General features: G+C 42.9%; 1 protein-coding gene across 4 annotated transcripts in view; it reads left to right on the forward strand.

Annotated features, from left to right (window-relative positions):
• The first annotated feature begins 1,746 nt into the window (after nucleotides 1–1,746).
• Nucleotides 1,747–20,841, forward strand: part of TRAM1 (translocation associated membrane protein 1) — a 31,819-nt gene continuing 12,724 nt past the window's right edge. The window contains exons 1-6 of one of the 4 annotated variants that reach the window (XM_001924618.7): nucleotides 1,747–2,014; nucleotides 10,377–10,440; nucleotides 11,909–12,030; nucleotides 12,148–12,264; nucleotides 13,383–13,441; nucleotides 15,076–15,160. In XM_001924618.7, the coding sequence (XP_001924653.3) occupies nucleotides 1,892–2,014; nucleotides 10,377–10,440; nucleotides 11,909–12,030; nucleotides 12,148–12,264; nucleotides 13,383–13,441; nucleotides 15,076–15,160 (570 nt within the window). In that variant the 5' untranslated portion in view covers nucleotides 1,747–1,891. Of the gene's footprint in view, nucleotides 2,015–10,376; nucleotides 10,441–11,908; nucleotides 12,031–12,147; nucleotides 12,265–13,382; nucleotides 13,442–15,075; nucleotides 15,161–19,540; nucleotides 19,593–20,841 lie in introns of those variants that run through there. The other 3 variants (XM_013988065.3, XM_085022143.1, XM_085022144.1) reach the window with 3 other exon arrangements.

Consider the following 20,841-nt stretch of genomic DNA (forward strand, 5'->3'; position numbering starts at 1 on the left):
ACAGCATTGATAGTGATGGATCCTTAACCTGCTGAGCCACCAGGGAACTCCAATTGCTAATATTTATAGAGTCCTAAATTTCTACTTATCACTTTCTTTGAATCATCTCATTTAATCACTAGAAGAGGTATTACAATTATCCCCTTTTTATTGGTGATATCTTTTTATTGTTTGCTCCTTCACTTCTTCAGGTCTTCAGGCAAATGCAACTTCCCCACACTTTCCCTTGCTTTATTTTTCTCCAAGACCCTCAGCTCAATTTTACATATGTTTCACTTTTTACATCTTGTTTAAAGACCCTCTTCCCGGAGTTCCCATCATTGCTCAGTGGTTAAAGAATATGACTAGGAACCATGAGGTTGCGGGATCGATCCCTGGTCTTACTCAGTGGGTTAAGGATCCAGGATTGCCGTGAGCTGTGGTGTAGGTCGCAGACGCGCCTTGGATCTGGCATTGCTGTGGCTGTGGTATAGGCCGGGGGCTACAGCTCCAATTCAACCCCTAGCCTGGGAACCTCCATATGCCACAGGTGCAGCCCTAGAAAAGACAATAAATAAATAAATAAATAATAAAAAAGATCCTCTTCCCATTCTAGAATGAAAGCCCATAAGAATAGGTTCATTTGTCTTTTTCCTTCAGTTCCTTAGCACATGGTAGATGCCCAATAAATATTTTTGAATACCTTAATAAATGAGGAAATTGAGCCTATGATCATGAGGGTAATAAGTGACAGAATTCTGATTAAAATACTCACCTTCTTAACCCACTAAGGGATTCACCAGAGTTGTAATATCACAGGTGAGAGATGAGTCCCCCCCCCCCCCCCCGAGGCTGCAGCACTGGGAAGGGGGAAGTGGTCAGAGTGGTAATAGTTTGGACATGGAAGGACGCTGGAAGGGATTAGTCTAGGATGACTGTGGTTTCTAGATTTGGCAAATCGGTAAATAGCAGTATAGCTCATCGGAAGAAAGAATACAAAGGAATCTTGTTTGGGGCAGAAACATGGAAGAAGAGGACATGTCTCTTCCTCAAACTTTTTAAAAATCACCTCCCTAGGTTACCAAGAAGTGTTGTTAATAAGTTCGAAGCAAGTAAACCCAAACTGATCTCGTCTTCAGTTGGATTGCTATTGGGAGATGGGGATGGGGGATGGGTAGGTGAGACCAAATAGGAATTGCTCTTTTTAAAAAACTAACTCAAGCCTACCAGGATCAGGAGAAAGAACTCAGGAGTGTTTAAAATAACTCTGAAGTTAATATTTAAGGCAGATGCTAAAACAGAAGAATGTGCCTACCCTCGTGTAGTTCAGCCGTAGTCATATGTTTAGATTATCGTGACTGTGGCAGTGGCTTTCAAGACGTGATAGGGTGGAAGCAAGCAGTGACACCCAAGCGCTGGGTGGCCAGGAAGGCGGGAAGGCAGATGGGCTGCATTGCACGCCACAGCACGTGGCCGCCCTCGGACCCTGCCGCGGACTCAGCCAGTTAAGCCTCCTGCTCGCGCCCCAAACGACTCCCAACCCCCGCCCTGGAGCGGAGCACAGGAGGCGCGGCTCAGGTTCCTTTACACTCCCCGGCCACGGGCGGACGGCCTCCGGCCCCTAGGCGGCGCTGCGGACTCGCAGGGGCGGCCGCAGCACGAGTGAGCGCCGCCTCCCCACTGCGCATGCTCGCTTTCAGTGTGGGCTCGGTTTTACTTTTTTTTTTTTTTTTTTTTCCGGGCGGCCCCGGCGGCTGCGTACTGGCTGTGGGATGGGAAGTGAAGCCCCAGCGAGCGGCAGCGGCGGGGCTGTGAGGAGCAGCCAGGGGGAGGCGGCGGCGGCGAGTCGGTGAGCAGCTGGGAAGAGCGGAGCCGGGGCGGAGCACCTGCAGGCACGGGCGGCGGCTTCACCATGGCGATTCGCAAGAAGAGCACCAAGAGCCCCCCGGTCCTGAGCCACGAATTCGTCCTGCAGAATCACGCGGACATCGTCTCCTGTATGGCGATGGTTTTCCTGCTGGGGCTCATGTTCGAGGTGAGCCCGGCCCGCTCCCTAACCGCCCCTCCGCCCCCCTCCCCGGGCCCCGCCTGCCAGCTCAGCCCTTCGGCCCGGGACTGGGGGGGACCCCAGCCGCGGGGAGGTGCCGGCCGCCCGGCCGGGAGGAGCGGGCCTGCCCCGCCCCGGCCTGGGGCTCCGCGGCCCCGGGGGCCTGGCCGCCGCCTTCCCGCCTGCAGGGGTCGGGGCCGCCGGGTCGCCCCCTCGGCCACGGTGCACGCCTCCCTCCCGCCGCCGCCGCCGCCCCCTCCCGCCGGCCGCGCCGCGCAGTTCCTGGTTCCCGCGAAGGGTTACGTGGCAGCCGGCGAGGGGCCGGCGGGCGGCGGGGGCGGCCCCTGAGCGCCGAGCTGGCTGCGGGCGGTGGGCGGGCTGGGGAATGGCCGGCGCGGCGGGCTGGCCAGGCCCCGGGGGCCGGGGAGCGCCCGGTGCCTGGGGCGGGGGCCGCCGTAGCACGGAGTTTGGGGTGAGACGGACCGAGCCGGGCGTCCGCAGCCCAGTGGAAGGGCGGTGGCCGCGGGGCAGCGAGTGACCGCTGCGGGATTGTTTTAACTCCCATCTCGCAAACTGGTATTGTTACCAGTGATCGAACTTTTTGCCCCGACTTTTTGCTCTTTCCGTAAAGAAGCAAAGTCTGGTCGAGAAATCGGGGTTTTGAATAGCAGTGCCGAGGAGTCGAATAATTTTCTTTTTGTTTCTTGAAGTAGGAGAGGATGGAAATGTCAGGAGTGTGTAAATTCTCTTCCCACGTATCGAGTATTGTGATGACTTACTTAACAGCTGTTGAATGTGGGTAATAAACTTTGCAGGGTGAGCGTGTAACATCCTACGGCTTTCTTTGCCTCGCTCCCCAATGCACACGCCCATTCCTTATTTTCTTTCTCATTTTAATTAATTTTTCTCTAGCTCTTGTGCCCCATCAAATACACGATTTTACTTATTTATTGTGGCCCCCCCCCCGCGCGCTTCCTGGAAGGGCAGAAAAAAAAATTTTTTTTATCTTAATCTCCAGCGTCTAGAATAGGGCCTGGGATGTAGGAGGTGCTTACAAAATATTTGATGAGTGACATTAAGAATTCATGAAAAAAAAACTAGTGGAATGAGACAGCCAAAAGATGAATATAGTTTTTAGGTGGGTTTTTTTTTTTTAAGGTTCTTATTAGGTAACTTTATATTTTATTTTTGCTTCTCTTCAAATAGGCTTTTCTGGATCTAGATATCGATTTTTTTTTTTTTTATTCTTGACTGTTATTTATGTCCGTTTAGTCCACTGCTAAGGAGGTAGTAGTTATCCTGAAAGGGAAGGTAGACGTGAACTGACTTATGTCACCTACTTCTTTTTAGGCTGGGCCTGTGCTACTTACTTATTTAGTGATCAAAGGCTAAACCTCACTTTTTCTACTCTTTGTAAGGAAGTAACATCACCTGTGGTGTTCTCACAGCCACAGATAAGATAATGTGGTGTGAAGGCATCTCACAGTCTATAAAGTATGAACGTATATGATACTAAAAATGCAATGCAGCATTTGTACTCACTTTTTAAATTTTAAATTTATATATACTTTCTGCTTTGTTATTGGAAGTAATACTTTTCTGTATACAGTATGTTGAACAATTTTGTAAAACACGCATAACCCGTCTCCACGTGGTAGGAATTCCTGACTTTAAAGATATAATTTAGGAGTAATATTACCTGCAAGGTATATCTTCAGTGCTTTGAATGAAATGGAATATAAATCAGAAATGCTGACACTTAGAATGCTGTAATGTTGCTTTTATGTAAAATATTTCCTGTTCTTTTACCACATTTTTGGGGAAGTTCACCACCTGTACCTAGCCTCTCATGTCAGTGGTTTTTTTTTAACAGTAAGTGGATTTTCACTTGTACATACATCTGTAAAATATATCAATTTAAATAGATACAACAAAGATCTAAATAGCAGCATTTAAAGTCAGTTCAAAAAATGTTAAAAGTAGCATACAGAAGGAAGTTTGTGCAGGGTGTACTACATTTTTCTTACCATATGTTAAAGTTTTAAGTTTTGAAAGCATGTTATATATATATGAGAAGAAATTCACTAGGTTAGTTTTGCTGCTTGACCTTTAAAATTATTGCTGTTGGAGTTCCCCTTGTGGCTCAGCGGGAATGAACCTCACTAGTATCCACCATGAGGATGCAAGTTCAATCCCTGGCCTTGCTTAGTGGGTTAAGGATCCTGCATGGCTGTGGCAGTGGCCAGGAGCTGCAGCTCCAATTCAGCCCCTAGCCTGGGAACATCCATATGCCGTAGGTGCCACCCTAAAAGGACAAAAATAATAATAATAATTGCTGTTGAATCTCAATGTTAATTATAGAATAACAGTGTTTGTGCTAGGATAATAGAGAATTTGATGTTTTTGCAGCAGAAGTGTTAAGCCTTTTGTGTAAATATATTGAGGAAATGTCAGAGGATTTATGGTGAAATTGACAAAACAGTAGCAGGTACTATATTACTAGCCAGAATGAAGAATCAGCATAGGTGCTGAATGAGAGTTAGGGCTCTACTGCTCACTAACTGGGTGACCTAGGGCATGTCATTTAACTTCTCACAACTTGGTTGCTTTTCTATAAAATAGGGCTCATCAGATTACTCTGAGAATTAAACTTTGTATAATGCCTAGTTCAGTGTTTGGCTCACAGGAAGCATCCCGTAAATGGTAGTTCATTATTCTTTTGTTATCTATCAAAGTTGGGAAAGAGAAGACAGCAGTTTTTTTTTTCTTAGAAGAGAGCATTTTTATATGAGAGAAGGGTCCAACAGTAAGCATCTAAAAAAAGTTATATAGGAGTTTCCATAGTGGCTCAGTGGTTAACTAATACGGCTAGGAACCATGAGATTTCAGGTTCAATCCCTGGCCTCGATCAGTGGGTTTGGGTTAAGGATCCAGCGTTGCCGTGAGCTGTGGTGTAGGTTGCAGACTCGGCTCAGATCTGGCATTGCTGTGGCTCTGGCATAGGCCAGCAGCAACAGCTCCAATTAGACCCCTAGCCTGGGAACCTCCATGTGCCCCTAGAAAAGACAAAAAGACAAAAAAATAATTTTTTTAATTAAAAAATAATAAATAAATAAATTATATATACGGTAAGGTTAATAAAGCTGTGGTTTGTTTGGGGCAAATGGAAGAGTTTAATTTGCAGAGAATTTCATGTTATCAGAAATTGCTGTGGGAGTTCCCCGATGACCTGGCAGTTAAGGATCTGGCATTGTCACTGCTGTGGCTTGGGTCATTGCTGGGGCACAGGTTCGATTGCTGGCCAAGGGATTTCCACATGCCACAGGCACCACCAGTAAAATTGCTGTGAATTTTGAAATCATGTTTCTAGTACAGTCGGTATCTGTCCACATAATGCAAATCACGGTCTATAATTAATGGCTTCAAATTGGAGTTAGGAAAATTGAACAGTCGAAAGAGGTAATGATACTTGGGGAACTTTCTGAAAGTAAAGCTCTGGAGAAGGAGCTAGATCTTTCCACTAGGACTATTTTCTTTTGGCAGGGAGTTATTTTCCAGATACTCAGGAGTCTGGGTTGTTTGTGCCATGCCAGGTTTAGGGGACAGTTACAATTATATCTGTCATGGAATGGTCTGGGAGGTTTGTTTTATTTTTAAGCATGACTTAATACCAACATTTCTTTCCTTCTTTTTTTTTTAAAGGCTTAATTTTTATGTAAGCCGGAGAGGAAGTGGGATTTGATACTCAGAAGTTGCTGTTATCTCTGAGGCACCCAGTCAGTGTCGTAGTAACAAGTACAAAATAGTCAACATCTCTGTATAATAAGAAAAGATACCAAGCCCCATCCTGTGCCCACTAAAGAAATATTGGAATTCCCGTCGTGGCGCAGTGGTTAATGAATCCGACTAGGAACCATGAGGTTGCGGGTTCGGTCCCTGGCCTTGCTCAGTGGGTTAACGATCCAGCATTGCCGTGAGCTGTGGTGTAGGTTGCAGACGCGGCTTGGATCCAGTGTTGCTGTGGCTCTGGCATAGGCCGGCAGCTACAGCTCCGATTAGACCCCTAGCCTGGGAACCTCCATATGCCGCGGGAGTGGCCCAGTAAATAGCAAAAAAAAAAAAAAAAAAAAAAAAAAAAGAAAAGAAATATTATGATAGTCATGATACTGTATACAATACAAAATTAAATAATTCATCAGAATTTGTGGTAACCTGTTTAAAATATATCTGAATAAGTCTCAAAATTTTCTTATAAATGGAGAGCAGGGTTTTAAATGTCCAGGATTGTTGTTAACTCAGTTATTTATACTTTTGAATACATTGTATATTTTTGTAGCATATTTTATTCCAAACTAATTTGTCTTACTATTGATTAACTGTAATAATTGTTTAACCGAAGCAATGCTGCCTGGGATATGAGGCTTAGGAGGCCAGAAAATGGCCAAGAGCATGATTACTGGTTTAATTTTTCTTTTTCCTTTGTTTTAATTTTTTTGTTTGTTTTGTTTTGTTTTTTGCTGCACCCACAGCATGCTCAAGTTCCAGGGCCAGGGATCAAACCTGAGCCATAGCAGTGACAATGCCAGGTCTTTAACCTGCTGAGCCACCAAGGAACTCCTGGTTTAATTTTTCTATAAACTTTCTGGGGGTATGCAGTTTGTATTTTTCCTCTTCTTTTTCTACTTACTGTCTGCTGCTAACCTAGCTGAAAGCCAGATTTTAATTTTATTTGGAAGCCTAGCATAAAAAGATAATCTAATTTTTGTTGCTTTGGGAATTTGATATTAAATTTGTCTTTGAAGAATTTTACTTGTCATTTGTAAAGGACTCTTAAAAAGTTTTTTTAGCTATGGTAGTGGTGACCTCATATTCCAAACTGAAAACAGGGGTGTGGAATGTGTGTTTATGCATGAAATCTAAATAAAGCTATTAAAACATAAAATTCAGTAACCAGTCAACTTTATTAAAAATAACTGCTTGAAAGTAGTGTTCCCCTGGAAACTCATGTCATCATTCTGTTCCCATGCATCTGTGTGAATGACCCAAAATGTAATACAGAAAGGCCTTACAGGCCTTTTCTAGTCAGGTGACCTTTATATATCGACCCCCGTCATGTCACGGCTTTATCTCCCAGGCCTGCCTTATTTCCAGATCCTGATTCTGGCAGAGCAGAGCTCAGCCACAGCCTACATGTTGTCCCTCTCCCTCCTTCTGCTGCTCAGCTGCCAGCTCTCTACCTTGTCCGAGCTTTTGTGGTGTCTCGTCCCCTTCTTTTTCTCCAGTGTATTAGCACCTTCGTTGCTTTCCTTTCCTTTCATGCAGGCTTCAGCCACTTGTCCATGCTCTCCCCAGGCCCAGCTCCCTTGCCAGCTCAGCCTCTCTCCCTCTTTGGCCTGCGCATCACCACCTGTGGCTGCAGCCTGCCAGCTGCCTTTTCTGTGCCTCCCCTGGGTTGCTAAGGGTTGTCAGAGAAAGTCAGACACTCATGCTGATAGATAATGTTACAAATGAAAGGTTTCTGACTTCATATCAATAATACCCAGGGATCTTTTTACTTTCCCCTGGCCAACTTCTTTCCCAAAAGAACTATAAAAATACTCATCATTTGAGTCCTCAGCTATGCTCAACAGATGACATTGGTTTTTTTTCTCCCATGGGGATAGTGAGAGTTTATCAGATGTGAGTTTCTTCCATTTCTTGTCTTTTGAACTTACAGGTCTCATCATTTTTGCTTCTGCCTGGTCAAAGAGGAAAACTGCTCAGGATTAACCTGGAGTGCTGTCCTTGTATTTCATTCCCTACCAGAGCTCTGGGTCCATTCTGCCCTGACATGTTTAAATTCTCCCTGGCCCCAGCCCCTTTCCTGACTGCCCCCGCACAGGCTCGTCCTCTTTCATCACAGAACATCAGCCCTGCCCTGGCATCTACCGCTGGGAGCCCCTTTGTTCCTTTCGTGCTCTGCAGTCCTCTCTGATGTGGCTTCTGCTCTCACTTCTTCATTGGAATCACGCAAGCTGCGGCCACTGGTGACTTTCTTAAATTGTCCTTTCCATTGCACTCTTTTCTTGACACAGCTCTTTTGAAATTATGATTTTATCAACGCAAAGTTTAATGCCTGTTTACCTTTGAAAACATTTCCCCTTTGGCTTTGGGGCATCAATCTCCGTTCTCTCTTCAGTCATTCGTATTTCTCACCAGCTTTTTCTGTGGTCTCTCCATGGTTCTGATCTTGTCCTATTTCTCATCAAGTCCTAACTTCCACAGCCTTGACCATGTACTGTGTGCTGCCTGTAAATAGAGACTTCCAGATGCTTAAGATAGGGTCTCCCAGCAGAGTTCCAGACGTGGGCCTTACCTGCCTCTTGGTGTTTCCATCTGTATGTCTCGCAGAAATCTAAGTTTATCTAAAACTCAATTTCTTCTTTCCCTAAAACCTCCCTTCCTCCTGCATTCCACATTTGTATTAATAGTGTCGCTTTTCCCCTAGTTGTTGAGGCATCAGTACATAATCCTTGATTCCTCCCTCTTGCTTAGCAAGCCTTATTCTGCCTCTTTTATCTAATTCTTATTCAGTACTATTGATTGGTCACCTGATATGTGCCATTCGCAGTGCTGGGCTCTAAACATGTGGTGATGAGCAGAAACAGGTGTGGTCCCATGGAGCCTGCTGTCCCAGGAGTGAGGCAGGCAGCAGGTAGTAATATAATCCCACCAACAGAATGTGTTCTGTAAGGGACACCGGTCTCTGAGGTCATCTAACCTCAGAGATGACCTACCCGAGGAGATGGAGGGGGCTTCCTGGAAAAGTTGTGCTTGAACTGAGATCCGAAGCAGAGAGGTTTTCTGACAGTGTTTGAAGTAAAAACCAAGTCCCAGAGCCTGTGGCAGGAGGAATGCAGGGAGCTAAGGACGTGGTCTCAGGAGAGGCTGGAGAGGCTGAGCAGAGGGGCCGGCCCCTGGAATGTGCTGTGGACCCCATGGCCAGTTTTGTTCTTGTCCTAGAAAGATAGGGGTCCGTGAAGGCCCTTCAGAGCCCAGTAACCTGCCACAGTGAGCCATCTTTCCAGAAAGACAAATAACTTCCCCCTGTTCATCATTTAGTTGGGCTAAAGTAAAATCTAAACTTCTTACCTCAACAAAGTAGACCCTTTCTAGCTCTTGGTAACTTCTAGGCCCTTCTACCACTTCCTGAGGTTTGCCCAGGCCTGACCTCCTGTTTACTGCTCCTTGACCTTTGCACTTCTGTTTCTCTTAGCCTCTTCATCCCTTCGTGAGCCCAGGGATTTTTGTCTTCCAGCAGTAGAGCTCCGTGCCACATCCCTGCGAAGCCTTTCCAGAGCATGCCTCATTCCTCACCCCAGAAAGGAATCAAAAGCCAAGGAAATACTTTGTTTATCTTGAGTTCGATTGGGCACGGGTTCTATGGCACTATAACAATTTGTTTACCTGTCTCCCAGGCCCGACTAAGTTTCTAGTCATCAGGATTCTATCATTCATCTTTGTTATCCTTTCTTGCCTAGGACAGTGCCTGGTGCCTGTAAATATTGAGTAAGCGCTCCATTTCTGTCTTCTGACCACTTTTACCAGTAGTCGGGTCAGTTAAATATTTATGGACCATGTAACTCTGCCAAGTGTGTGGGAGATGAACGCACACGCCACAGACCCTACCTCATATCCATTTTTGTTATGGTAACTATGCTTCCTCCTCTTTCATTAATTTACATTCAAAAAGTTTTTGATGGGAATCCTGCCTTCATTGTGCAGGTCTAGAAGAAACACGTTATCAACACACTGTTTACTGGCACGACAGTCTCTCTTTTAAAATCTTTTTTTTTTTTTTTTTTTTTTTTTTTTGGCATTTCTTGGGCCGTTCCCGCGGCATATGGAGGTTCCCAGGCTAGGGGTCCAATCGGAGCTATAGCCACGGGCCTACGCCAGAGCCACAGCAACGCAGGATCTGAGCCACGTCTGCAACCTACACCACAGCTCACGGCAACGCCAGATCGTTAACCCACTGAGCAAGGGCAGGGACCGAACCCGCAACCTCATGGTTCCTAGTCGGATTCGTTAACCACTGCGCCACAACGGGAACTCCTCTCTTTTAAAATCTTAAAGTTAGGGTTGAATTGCACAGACTCATCTGAAACTGCAGGGTGAATATGTGAACTTCCAAGCTCAGCCCCTTGGTGATCAAGAATTCCAGGTGTGCTTTTGGGGGTGCCACAGGAACTGGAGTACTCTCAGTCCTTAGCTGGGGGCACAGAACTTGCAGCACCCCCCCGCCCCACCGCCCTGTTTGCTGTTTGGGAGAAGGTCACAAACTCACTTGATCTTCTTTTCTTCTTTCTAGATAACAGCGAAAGCCTCTATAATTTTTGTTACTCTTCAGTACAATGTTACCCTCCCTGCAACAGGTAGGTGGCTATATGTTTTGGAATTTTCTAGTTAAGTAGAAGAGTTCAGTTGGACAGCCTTGGAAATTTCCATAAACACTAGGTTCTTCATTATTTTCACAGATCTCATGATAAGACTGAATATTACTGCTGGTTTTGTGAGGCAAGATTGATGTTTTTGGTTGACTGCACCCTAGATATTGTATGAAGATCAGTTTTTATGTGTTTAATGTTTATTGTATATTTTTGTAAGTGGATTTGAAATTCCATCAAAGACTCCTTTTTTTTTTTTTTTTTTTTTTGGTTTCTCTTCCTCTGATCTTTTCATAAGAAAATCCTAATAGATATTTTACATTTGTCTGAAGAGTCATTGTTCAGTCAAGATTTCTAAAGGTCCAATGTTCAGGTTCAGCTTTTCTGACTGCGAGTTCTGTTTCAGACATGTAAAACCCATTTTATTTTCCCATTTTTGTTGTGCTCTACTGTTCTGTCCTCTGTTTTGATTAGAGAAAATGTCAGTAAGCTCTAGGGATTTTCTGGTAATAGCATCCAAAATACACTTTTAGTTTTTATCTCAAAAAGTTTTTCTGAATGATGCTATGTGAAAATCAAGTTGTTATTGGAAGTTGATTATACTTGAATACAATAATATACTTAACTAGCATGGGTGAGGGAATTGAGGTATTTAGTAAACAAAATGTTAACATAGGCAGTAAACTTGCCCCGAGTGTCTGTGTTGAGAGTGTAAGATCCATTATACAACATGGAGTCAGTCGGGTTTTCGTTCAGTTACATCGTTTTGTAAATATTTGATTTAGTAACTTGGATATCACGTGACTCAAAACCACAAAGTTGTTCTGAAATTTGAGTTTGCCAGAGAAGAACAAAGCTCTTTCATCAATTCATAAGTATTTGATTAAGGTTTGTTCTGAAAAACTGTAGCAATTTTAAAGATGGAAAACTATTATAAGTAGCAGTTTCCTCTGTCTCTACTGCTTAAGAGTTCAAAACTAAGTCAAATCCAACTTAAGTCAGTTTTTCCCTCATAATCATAAATGTGTTGGTATCTAGTTTGAAAGTAGAGCTAGAAAGTAGAAAGTTTCTAAAGTTCTTTGAAAAGACAGGCAAATGGGCTAAGTATAACTTTACTATAACCTGGGAGGAGAGCAGTTTTCAATTTCCTCCAGGATCTGAGTGTGCCCTCCCCTCCCCTCCCTGTTCTTTGGTCTTTGATGGCTGTGACTAACACGCGTCAAGTCTTTGTAAGAAATCTCTGAAGCTTTGGACTTGTAGGTGGTCTCCTTGGTTTTCATTGCTCCTAAGATTCAAGGTCTCCAAAAGCAAATCTTCATGACATTCCTATAGAACTTATTTTTACTAGGTTAGTCTCCTCTTGTTTGTTTCCATAACTATGTTGTACTTAGTGCTGTTTTTATAATCTCATGTATATTTTTGTGTGTGTGTGTGTCCTGTCCTTTTTGGCCTTCAGAAGAACAAGCTACTGAATCAGCGTTCCTTTATTACTATGGTATCAAAGATTTGGCTACCGTTTTCTTCTACATGCTAGTGGCGATAATTATTCATGCCATAATTCAAGAGTATGTGTTGGATGTAAGTATACAATCTTAGAAATCTATACTTTGTAAAATACTAGCTCTCCATACTGTGATAGTCATATAGTGAATATCTTATATGATCTTAATTATTAATAGTTGTTTCCATTTTTAGAAAATTAACAGGCGAATGCACTTCTCCAAAACGAAACACAGCAAGTTTAATGAATCTGGTCAGCTTAGTGCATTCTACCTGTTTTCTTGTATTTGGGGCACATTCATTCTAATATCTGTAAGTATGCTCTGTGTTTAAATTTTCATCTCTCACTGTATTTACGTTTTATATACCCAGAACGGAAAGTGATGTCCTATTGTTAATGCTCATAAGCAAACCGTGAACCTTGGAAAAATTCCTCTTCTATTATTGTTCTTCCTTGCTAAGCTTTGAATGAAGTTCTGCTGCTGAACTGGTGTAACTCAATTTCCATCAGTAAGCCTCTCTTTTAACTAGGTTTTATATAGCAAAACTTGCCAGCTAGGTTTAATGTTTCAGGAAGCCTTACGCATTTTTTGTCAATCCAAGTCTTGTTTTCATATCTTAGAGTCATTTGCAGATATCTCTGTATTGCAAAAAGGGAAAAATGACAGTGATACTTTTACTAGGTTACCTGAGTTGTACAGTTTCCAGTCATTTCCTTCTTTAAAAACAGTCCAGAGGTCCTGTCATGGGTCAGCAGAAATGAACTGACTAGAGTCCATGAGGGACATAGGTTCGATCCTTGGCCTCGCCTAGTGGGTTAAGGATCCAGTGTTGCCATGAGCTGTGGTACAGGTTGCGTGTAGGCAGTGCCAGATCCTTAACCTGCTGCACTACTTCCAAGGTTTTTTTTTTTAATGTATCCGTGTGCAATAATTCTCATAAACAGATCTGGTTATCTAGGGAAAAGACTTGGTTATTGTGTGGACTTACTCCTGTACAACTCGGCAGCACCTTGATCTTCTGTCCCCTGTCCGGTGCCACCTCCTTCTGATCCTTTCCCTGATTACGCAAGACAGCATTCACCCTCCCCCAGTAGCTGCTGGACCCTGTTCCGTACCATTACTGTTTTTTGGTTGTGTTATGTTTGTTTGCATACATGTCTCTTTCATTCTACTGGATTGAAAGAATTTCGAAACCCAGAAATTATGTCATATTTGACTTTACATCACTCAAATTGATTTTCATTACACTCAAGTAAGCAGTTGAACTGAATGGAAAATAACTAAAACATCTAAAAAGTTTGACTTTGGTAGGCTTTTTGGAACTTGATGTGGAGAATTAGAAATGTGCAAGAAATGAAAACACTATATTATTTTTTAAGAAGCTTGCATGTTCATTAAGCTAATTTTTGTATCTATCTTCTCTCTTAGGAAAACTACATTTCAGACCCAACTATCCTGTGGAGGGCCTATCCCCATAATCTGATGACGTAAGTCAGTTTTGGGTGGGCTTTTCTTAGTTAAGCACCATGCAAGTCACTTTTAAGCAGAATTTGTTCTTGTTATTCTCATTAGGACCTTAGGCAGATTCATACAATAGGTATGTCTTTGACAGTCCCACCACCATAAGAAAAATAAGTCTTGTGTGCTTTGTTCATGTATGTAATCTTTTCAGCGTGTTGGTTACCCATAGAAAACTGATTTACTGATTTCCGCAGTAATCCTGATTTAATCCTCTGTCTTCCCTTTCTTCTCCCTCATCCTTTCTTGTTGCTGATCCATCTTCTGCATACTTGGGCTCCTTTTCTCTGCCCTCAGTCTCTTCACTCCTTCCATTTCTCAGTCTCTTACACTATAAACTAGAGGGTAGGGGCTGTTTCTTTTTTTTTATTTTGCTGGCCCTGAGGGTTCTGTACAGTTATTCATTCTTCAAGCCCAGCTCTAGGACTTCTAGTCCATATTTTCCTTGCTCCTTTAGCCTATATTGGCTTCTCCTTTCCTGAATTTGTCATTTGGTGTGTAGTATTTTAGGTTTGTACATTGTCCTAGCTGTTCTGTAATTGTCTCATTTACGTAAGTTTTATATTAGACCCAGGCCCACCAAGCATGTCTGTGTGCTTGTCAAGCAAGTACTGTGTCTTCTATTTCCTTTGCTGTGCCAGGCTGTAGCTGCTTATCATCTACACAGTGTTCAGTAAGTGCATTGTGATGTGAGAATTGGAGAAAAAGATAAGGAGGAAATAACATGGCCCTGCAATATTGCCCACTCTCCTGAGCCATTCTAACTTTTAAAAGTTATATTCATTCAGCACACTCTTATAGACTGAGGAGATAGACATCATACGTGTGTGAAACTGTACCTTCTCCCTCTCCCCACCCCCTGGGATTATTCAGAGTGGCTTTGTGTCCTATTAGACCTCTGGAGGAGAGGCAGGGGGGAACCAAGAGAAAGCAGGAGGACTGGAGGGGTGGGCTGTGAGGAGGAGACTGGATTCTAGGCTGATTAGGATTGTCTCCTGGGGGAGGGTGTCAGTGCCTTACTCCTCTCTTGAATCCTGGTGGGCTTCCGTTTCTTTGGACTCTCAGTGTCTGAACCAGGCCGAGTTAACCGTATTTCCCTTTAAAAAAGAAAAGCCAGGGCATGTTTGAAATTGGGACCATCCCAGTTTCAGGTGATGCTAGATCTGTGCGCTTTCACTTTTCCATCCATCCTTTTGCCCTTCAACTTCCCTTTTGATGAAACCTTACAGATCTGTGATTTGATTCTCTCAGAGTCTTATGTTTTCAGTAGCTACCATGACATACTCATCAGTAGCAATTAACTAATAGGTAAGAGACTGCTTCCTCACAGCTCGCTTGCATGTTAACAGAGTTCTGCAGGTAATGGCTTTGCTTCTGCTGTTCGTTCCAGAGGAACTGACTGAGGGTGGAGAGACCCTAGGGAGCTGGGGCAGGGGGTGGCTGTTGGACAGTTGTGTAAAGTACACGAGTATTGTAAGGGAACCTGAAATGATGACATCGAGGCAGCTCCTTAATAGATCCTGATTTCCAGTGTTTGTTTTTACTTTATTCTTTAAAACCATTATGCTTTAAAGGATATTTTTTACCTTCTTATGTTGTACAGATTTCAAATGAAGTTTTTCTACATATCACAGTTGGCATACTGGTTTCATGCTTTTCCTGAACTCTACTTCCAGAAAACCAAAAAAGTAAGCAAGAACCTTAGAGTTTTAAAAATTGTCTTGTCATTTTTCATTTTTTTCCTTTTTTTTTTTTGAAAAGTCTTTCTAAAATTAGATATTTCCTGGGAGTTCCCATCATGGCTCAGCTGAAACAAATCTGACTAGCATCCATGAGGACACAGGTTCAATCCCTGACCTTGTTCACTGGGTTAAGGATCCGGTGTGGCCTCGAGCTGTGGTGTAGATTGCAGACGCCGCTTGGATCTGATGTTGCTGTGGCTGTGCTGTAGGCCTGCAACCACATCTCAGTTTCGACCCCTAGCTTGGGAACCTCCCTATGCCATGGGTGTGGCCCTAAAAGGCAAAAAAAAAAAAAAAGAGAGAGAGATATGTCCTCATGTCTCTAACCTCTACCCTTCCCCCATGGTTCCCTCACCTCCTCTCTTTCCACAGAAACAAAGTATCCTTAGGTGTTTTTTGAAAAAACCTTTAGTAATTATTTTTAACTTGGGGGGGACCTTAGACATGCCAGTATCTCATTTTAAAACTGTATTTAAAATAAATTAAAATTTAGGGAGTTCCCGTCGTGGCGCAGTGGTTAACGAATCCGACTAGGAACCATGAGGTTGCGGGTTCGGTCCCTGCCCTTGCTCAGTGGGTTAACGATCTGGCGTTGCCGTGAGCTGTGGTGTAGGTTGCAGACGTGGCTCGGATCCCGTGTTGCTGTGGCTCTGGCGTAGGCCGGTGGCTACAGCTCCGATTCAACCCCTAGCCTGGGAACCTCCATATGCCACGGGAGCGGCCCAAGAAATAGCAACAACAACAACAACAAAAGACAAAAGACAAAAGACAAAAAAAAAAAAAAAAAAAAAAATTTAAACAAACCTTAAAATGTAATATTCATTTTCTGTTATTGGTATTCTTTGCAGTTGCACAAGTGAGACCGAATGGATTAATTATTCTACGACTATGTTTTAGTCCCAAAGAAAAAATCAGTATTAAGAAAAGTAAACCATAGTTAAGTTCAGGAAACGCTTCATTCACCTTGAAGCTTTTCCTGAAATAGGTGGGAAAAATGTTTGTTTGTCTGCTTCGTTTGAACAGTAAGTGAACTACAAGAGCACTGCAGTAGCCTCCTTCGTGGTTTATAGTTTCTATATTTCCTAAAAAAAAAAACAAAAACAAAAAAAAAAAACAAGAAACATTTAAATTGAGCTGCTCACCTGTGCTCTAAACATGTCTCCCATCTGTGCCCGCCACCCTCCCCTGGTCCCTTTATTTTTTTTTAGGGCCACATCTGCAGCATATGGAAGCTCCCAGGCTAGGGGTCCAATCGTAGCTGCAGCTGCCCGCCTGCACCACTGCACCACAGCCACAGCAACTCAGGATCCGAGCCTCATCTGCAACCCACACCACAACTCACTGCAGCGCCGGATCCCTGACCCACTAAGTGAGGCCAGGGATCGAACCCACATCGTTATGGATACTAGCCAGATTTGTCACTGCTGAGCCACAGCAGGAATCCTCCCGGTCCCCTTTTCTTCTTCTCCCTCAAAGGGCCTCATTCACACTGACACTCTCTGATTTTATAATACCAGCACACCAGTTTTCTCATATATATAAATATATATTTTTTTTATTTTTATTTATTTTATTTTTTTTTTGTCTTTTTAGGGCTGTACTTGCAGCATATGGAGGTTCGCAGGCTAGGGGTCTATAATCGGAGCTATGGCTGCCAGCCTACACTAGAGCCTCAGCAACACCAGATCCAAGCTGTGTCTGCGACCTACACCACAGTTCATAGCAACGCTGGATCCTTAACCCACTGAGTGAGGCCAGGGATCAAACCCGCAACCTCATATATACTAGTCGGGTTTGTTAACCACTGTGCCACGACGGGAACTCTTCTCTCTAATATATTAATCAAGTATTTTTATTCTCTTTTTGGGGGAGAAATTATTTAAAAATCTCTATGTATCAAATGGTATGCAGATGAGGCAATAGATAAAAGAAGTCTAGAGATGAGTTAACAACCATGATGTTGAATGATATGTATATGGGGATTTATTACAGTCTGTTGTATGTATTTTAAGTTTTTCCACACTTAAAGCATTGTTTTAAAAATCCTCTTACTTGAAGAAGCTTTCCAAAATAGAAATATAACCACCCTTGCAGGGACCATTTTATCTCTGCCTTCTCGAAAGCTATAAACACTTATTTCTATATATACCCTAAAGAGTTAGTTCATGAGTCTAGGTACTTGAGCATCCATGAGGATGCAGGTTCAACCCCTGGCCTCGTTCAGTGGGTTAAGGATCCCGCATTGCTGTGGCTGGGGTATAGGCTGGCAGCTGTAGCTCAGAGTCGACCCCTAATCTGGGAACCTCCATATGCCGTGGGTGCGGCCCTAAACCCCCCCCCCAAAAAAAAGAACTGTCTTAAGATAAAAGTCTTTGACTCACCATTTCCAATAACCCTTCATATTCAGTAAGCACTGAGTATGAACCATAGACATCCAAAAGCTGCACAGTCCAAAACGGCAGCCCCTGCCACATTTAAATGAATCAGAAACAAAACTTCTTGGTCACACCAGCCCTGTCACAAGTGCTCATTTGCCACACATGGCTTCACTCTGCTATTTTTTTGTTTTGTTTTTTTTTGGTCTTTTTTAGTGTCCTTTATCTCATCTTATAATCCACTTCCTCTCACTTTCTGTGTTTCAGCCCCACTGGCTTTTTGTTTATTTGTTTGTTTTTGTTTTTTGTCTTTTGTCTTTTTTTTAGGGCCGCACCCTCGGCACAAGGAGGCTCCCAGGCTAGGGGTCCAATCGGAGCTGTAGCCACCGGCCTATTCCACAGCCATAGCAATGCCGGATCGCCAGATCCGAGGTCTGCCACCTACACCACAGCTCACGGCAACGCCAGATCCTTAACCCACTGATCAAGGCCAGGGGTCAAACCCGCATACTCATGGATCCTAGTCAGGTTCACCAACTGCTGAGCCACAACGGGAAATCCTCTATGCTGTTTTGGATTAGAGATAGAGAGTGCGTCCATCATGGCAGAAAGTTCTGGTAGGCAGTGCTGCTGAGACCGTCATGGCTCCTTGATGTCTTAGTACCATGGCTCAGATATTTAAAGCTTTCCTCATGTACTTTTATACCCTTGGACATAATACATCTGGGTTTCGTTATTAATTCGTACATCTATATCTTGTTCATTGACCATGTAAGTAAAGAGGGACATTTCAAAGTAATTGTTCACTTTAGTTCTCAAAGCTCTTTTCTTACCAGTTCCTGCCAGATGGCATTTCTCCAGAAATGCAATCTAATTTTTATGGACTAATTTGCATAACTTAGAACTTAACTGAAACTATTTTTAACACCTACATATGACAGTCGAAAGTAACTGTTGCAAGTAATTAGCATAATTTGAAAGTAACAGCTGCATATGTGTTAAACAGTTTCTTAAAATTTACTCTATAAAAATTATTTTTGGAAGAACTCTTTACTGGAGAAAACTAGTACAGTGATTGTTTTGAACCAATCCTACAAAGAAATGGAGAAAGGAGCACTGTTAGTAGCAGTTCAAGAGGCTGTTAGTCACAAGTAACTTTCTTTTAAGAAGAATATTTTAATTACTTGTAATATAATATATATATATATATATATGCTTCAATATAAATAAGTAATCCTCTGTTTTGCCCAGGAGAGGATTCAAAATGTAATTTCTTTTTTTTTTTTTTTTGTCTTTTTGCCTTTTCTAGGGCCACTCTTGCGACATATGGAGGTTCCCAGACTAGGCCGCTGGCCTACACCACAGCCACAGCAATGCAGGATCCAAGCCGCGTCAGTGACCTACACCACAGCTCACAGCAACGCTGGATCCTTAACCCACTGAGCGAGGCCAGGGATCAAATCCACAACCTCATGGCTCCCAGTCGGATTCCTTAACCACTGAGCCACGACGGGAACTCCCCAAAATGTAATTTCTTAACCAACTTGAAAATATGAAGTTTCAGGGAGGTATGGATGAAATAACCACGTTTTTTTTTCCTAACAGTTTATTTGGTTTAATTATGCAGATGCGTAATTGTATGCCATATAAAGTATATTTAATTAGAAAAATGTTTTTCCCCGACTCCTACTTCATGGGGGTTATAGTCGCACTTTTCATATGCAACTTTGTGGTTAATACCTGTTGTTCATCACTAGAACTACTTTTGGACTCATGTAACTCAATTTTTCCAGAACACAACCTCTTTACTTCTATTTAATTGATTCCTCCACTAGATCTCTGGAAGCATTTAGAAGTGACATTGAGTTTTTCAGGCTGCGTATCTTACTCAAACATTTATTTGCTGTTCAAAATAATCAATATAGATCTCTGTAATAAGAGAGCTTTGGAATTTTTTTTTTTTTTTTGCTTTTTAGGGCCACACCTGCGGCATAGGTTTTCAGGCTAGGGGTCGAATCAGAGCTGTAGCTACCAGCCTACATCACAGCTCACAGCAACACCAGATCCTTAAACCCACTGAGCGAGGCCAGGGATCGAACCTACAACCTCATGGTTACTAGTCGGATTCGTTTCCGCTGTGCCATAAGAACTCCTGGAAAGATTTAAATATGATATTGGTCTGTGGTTTAGGGGGAAATCTTTGCCTTACATGTGACATTCAGTTTATAGTAAAGATCGTTTTTTAGTACAGTTTAGTTAAGATAAGCATTTTCTTATAAAAAATAGAAATTTACTAAAGGATATATCTGACTGTTTTTAATAAAAAGATGTTGGAACAACAACCACAAGTGTTACCTGAAGTCATTTATAATTTTAGACTTTGTTTTCATTCAAGTGTACTATATTTATTAGACTTCCCATGAAAAACTAAGACTATCAAGAATCCTAAGCCAGAGTTCCCATCGTGGCACAGTGGTTAACGAATCCGACTAAGAACCATGAGGTTGCGGGTTTGATCCCTGGCCTTGCTCAGTGGGTTAACGATCCGGCGTTGCCGTGAGCTGTGGTGTAGATCACAGACATGGCTCAGATCCCGAGTTGCTGTGGCTCTGGCGTAGGCTTTAGACCCCCTAGCCTGGGAACCTCCACATGCCGTGGGTGCAGCCCTAGAAAAGACAAAAAAAAAAAAAAATAAAGAATCCTAAGTCATCACTGCATGACATCATCCTTATATAAACTGTGGGAACATTAGCATTAAGAATATATCAAAACTTGGCAGACTTGTCTAATAACTCACTTTCATCATACATTTTTTCTCTTCAAGTATTTCTAAAAGTTTGTTAATCTTTATACCAAAAAAATTAGTAAAATTTCATTTTTGGCTCCTGTTAGAAGTTTGTCTACATAACAAAATCGTAGGATAATGTGTGAAAATATCTTGAAAAACCAAAATAGCTTTCTCTCAGCCACTTTAATATCCTTCTGGACTCGAGACTCTGGAACAGTGCTGACCCCTGTTGAAATCTGTAAGGTGGCCAGTGAACTGACACCATGAACTAACTGCCTCTTCATCCGGCCTCCTCTGTTCTCCCCTGACCCACACTCCCCATGGAAACTTGTCCACCCCAGAGACCATGGTGCTGGGCAAGGTCTTTATTGTTGCCCGCAGATGTGCCAGCCCCAGTGGAATTAAAGAATGGCAGAGAAGTCTGACCTAGAACAGGCCTGCTAAAAGCAGCCATTTTCTAAATG

The sequence above is a fragment of the Sus scrofa genome, chromosome 4 (assembly GCF_054392235.1).
Source record: "Sus scrofa isolate SSC_HxYL_T2T_F1_AM1 chromosome 4, Sscrofa_HxYL_maternal_Yorkshire_Landrace_v2.0, whole genome shotgun sequence".
Taxonomy (NCBI): domain Eukaryota; kingdom Metazoa; phylum Chordata; class Mammalia; order Artiodactyla; family Suidae; genus Sus; species Sus scrofa.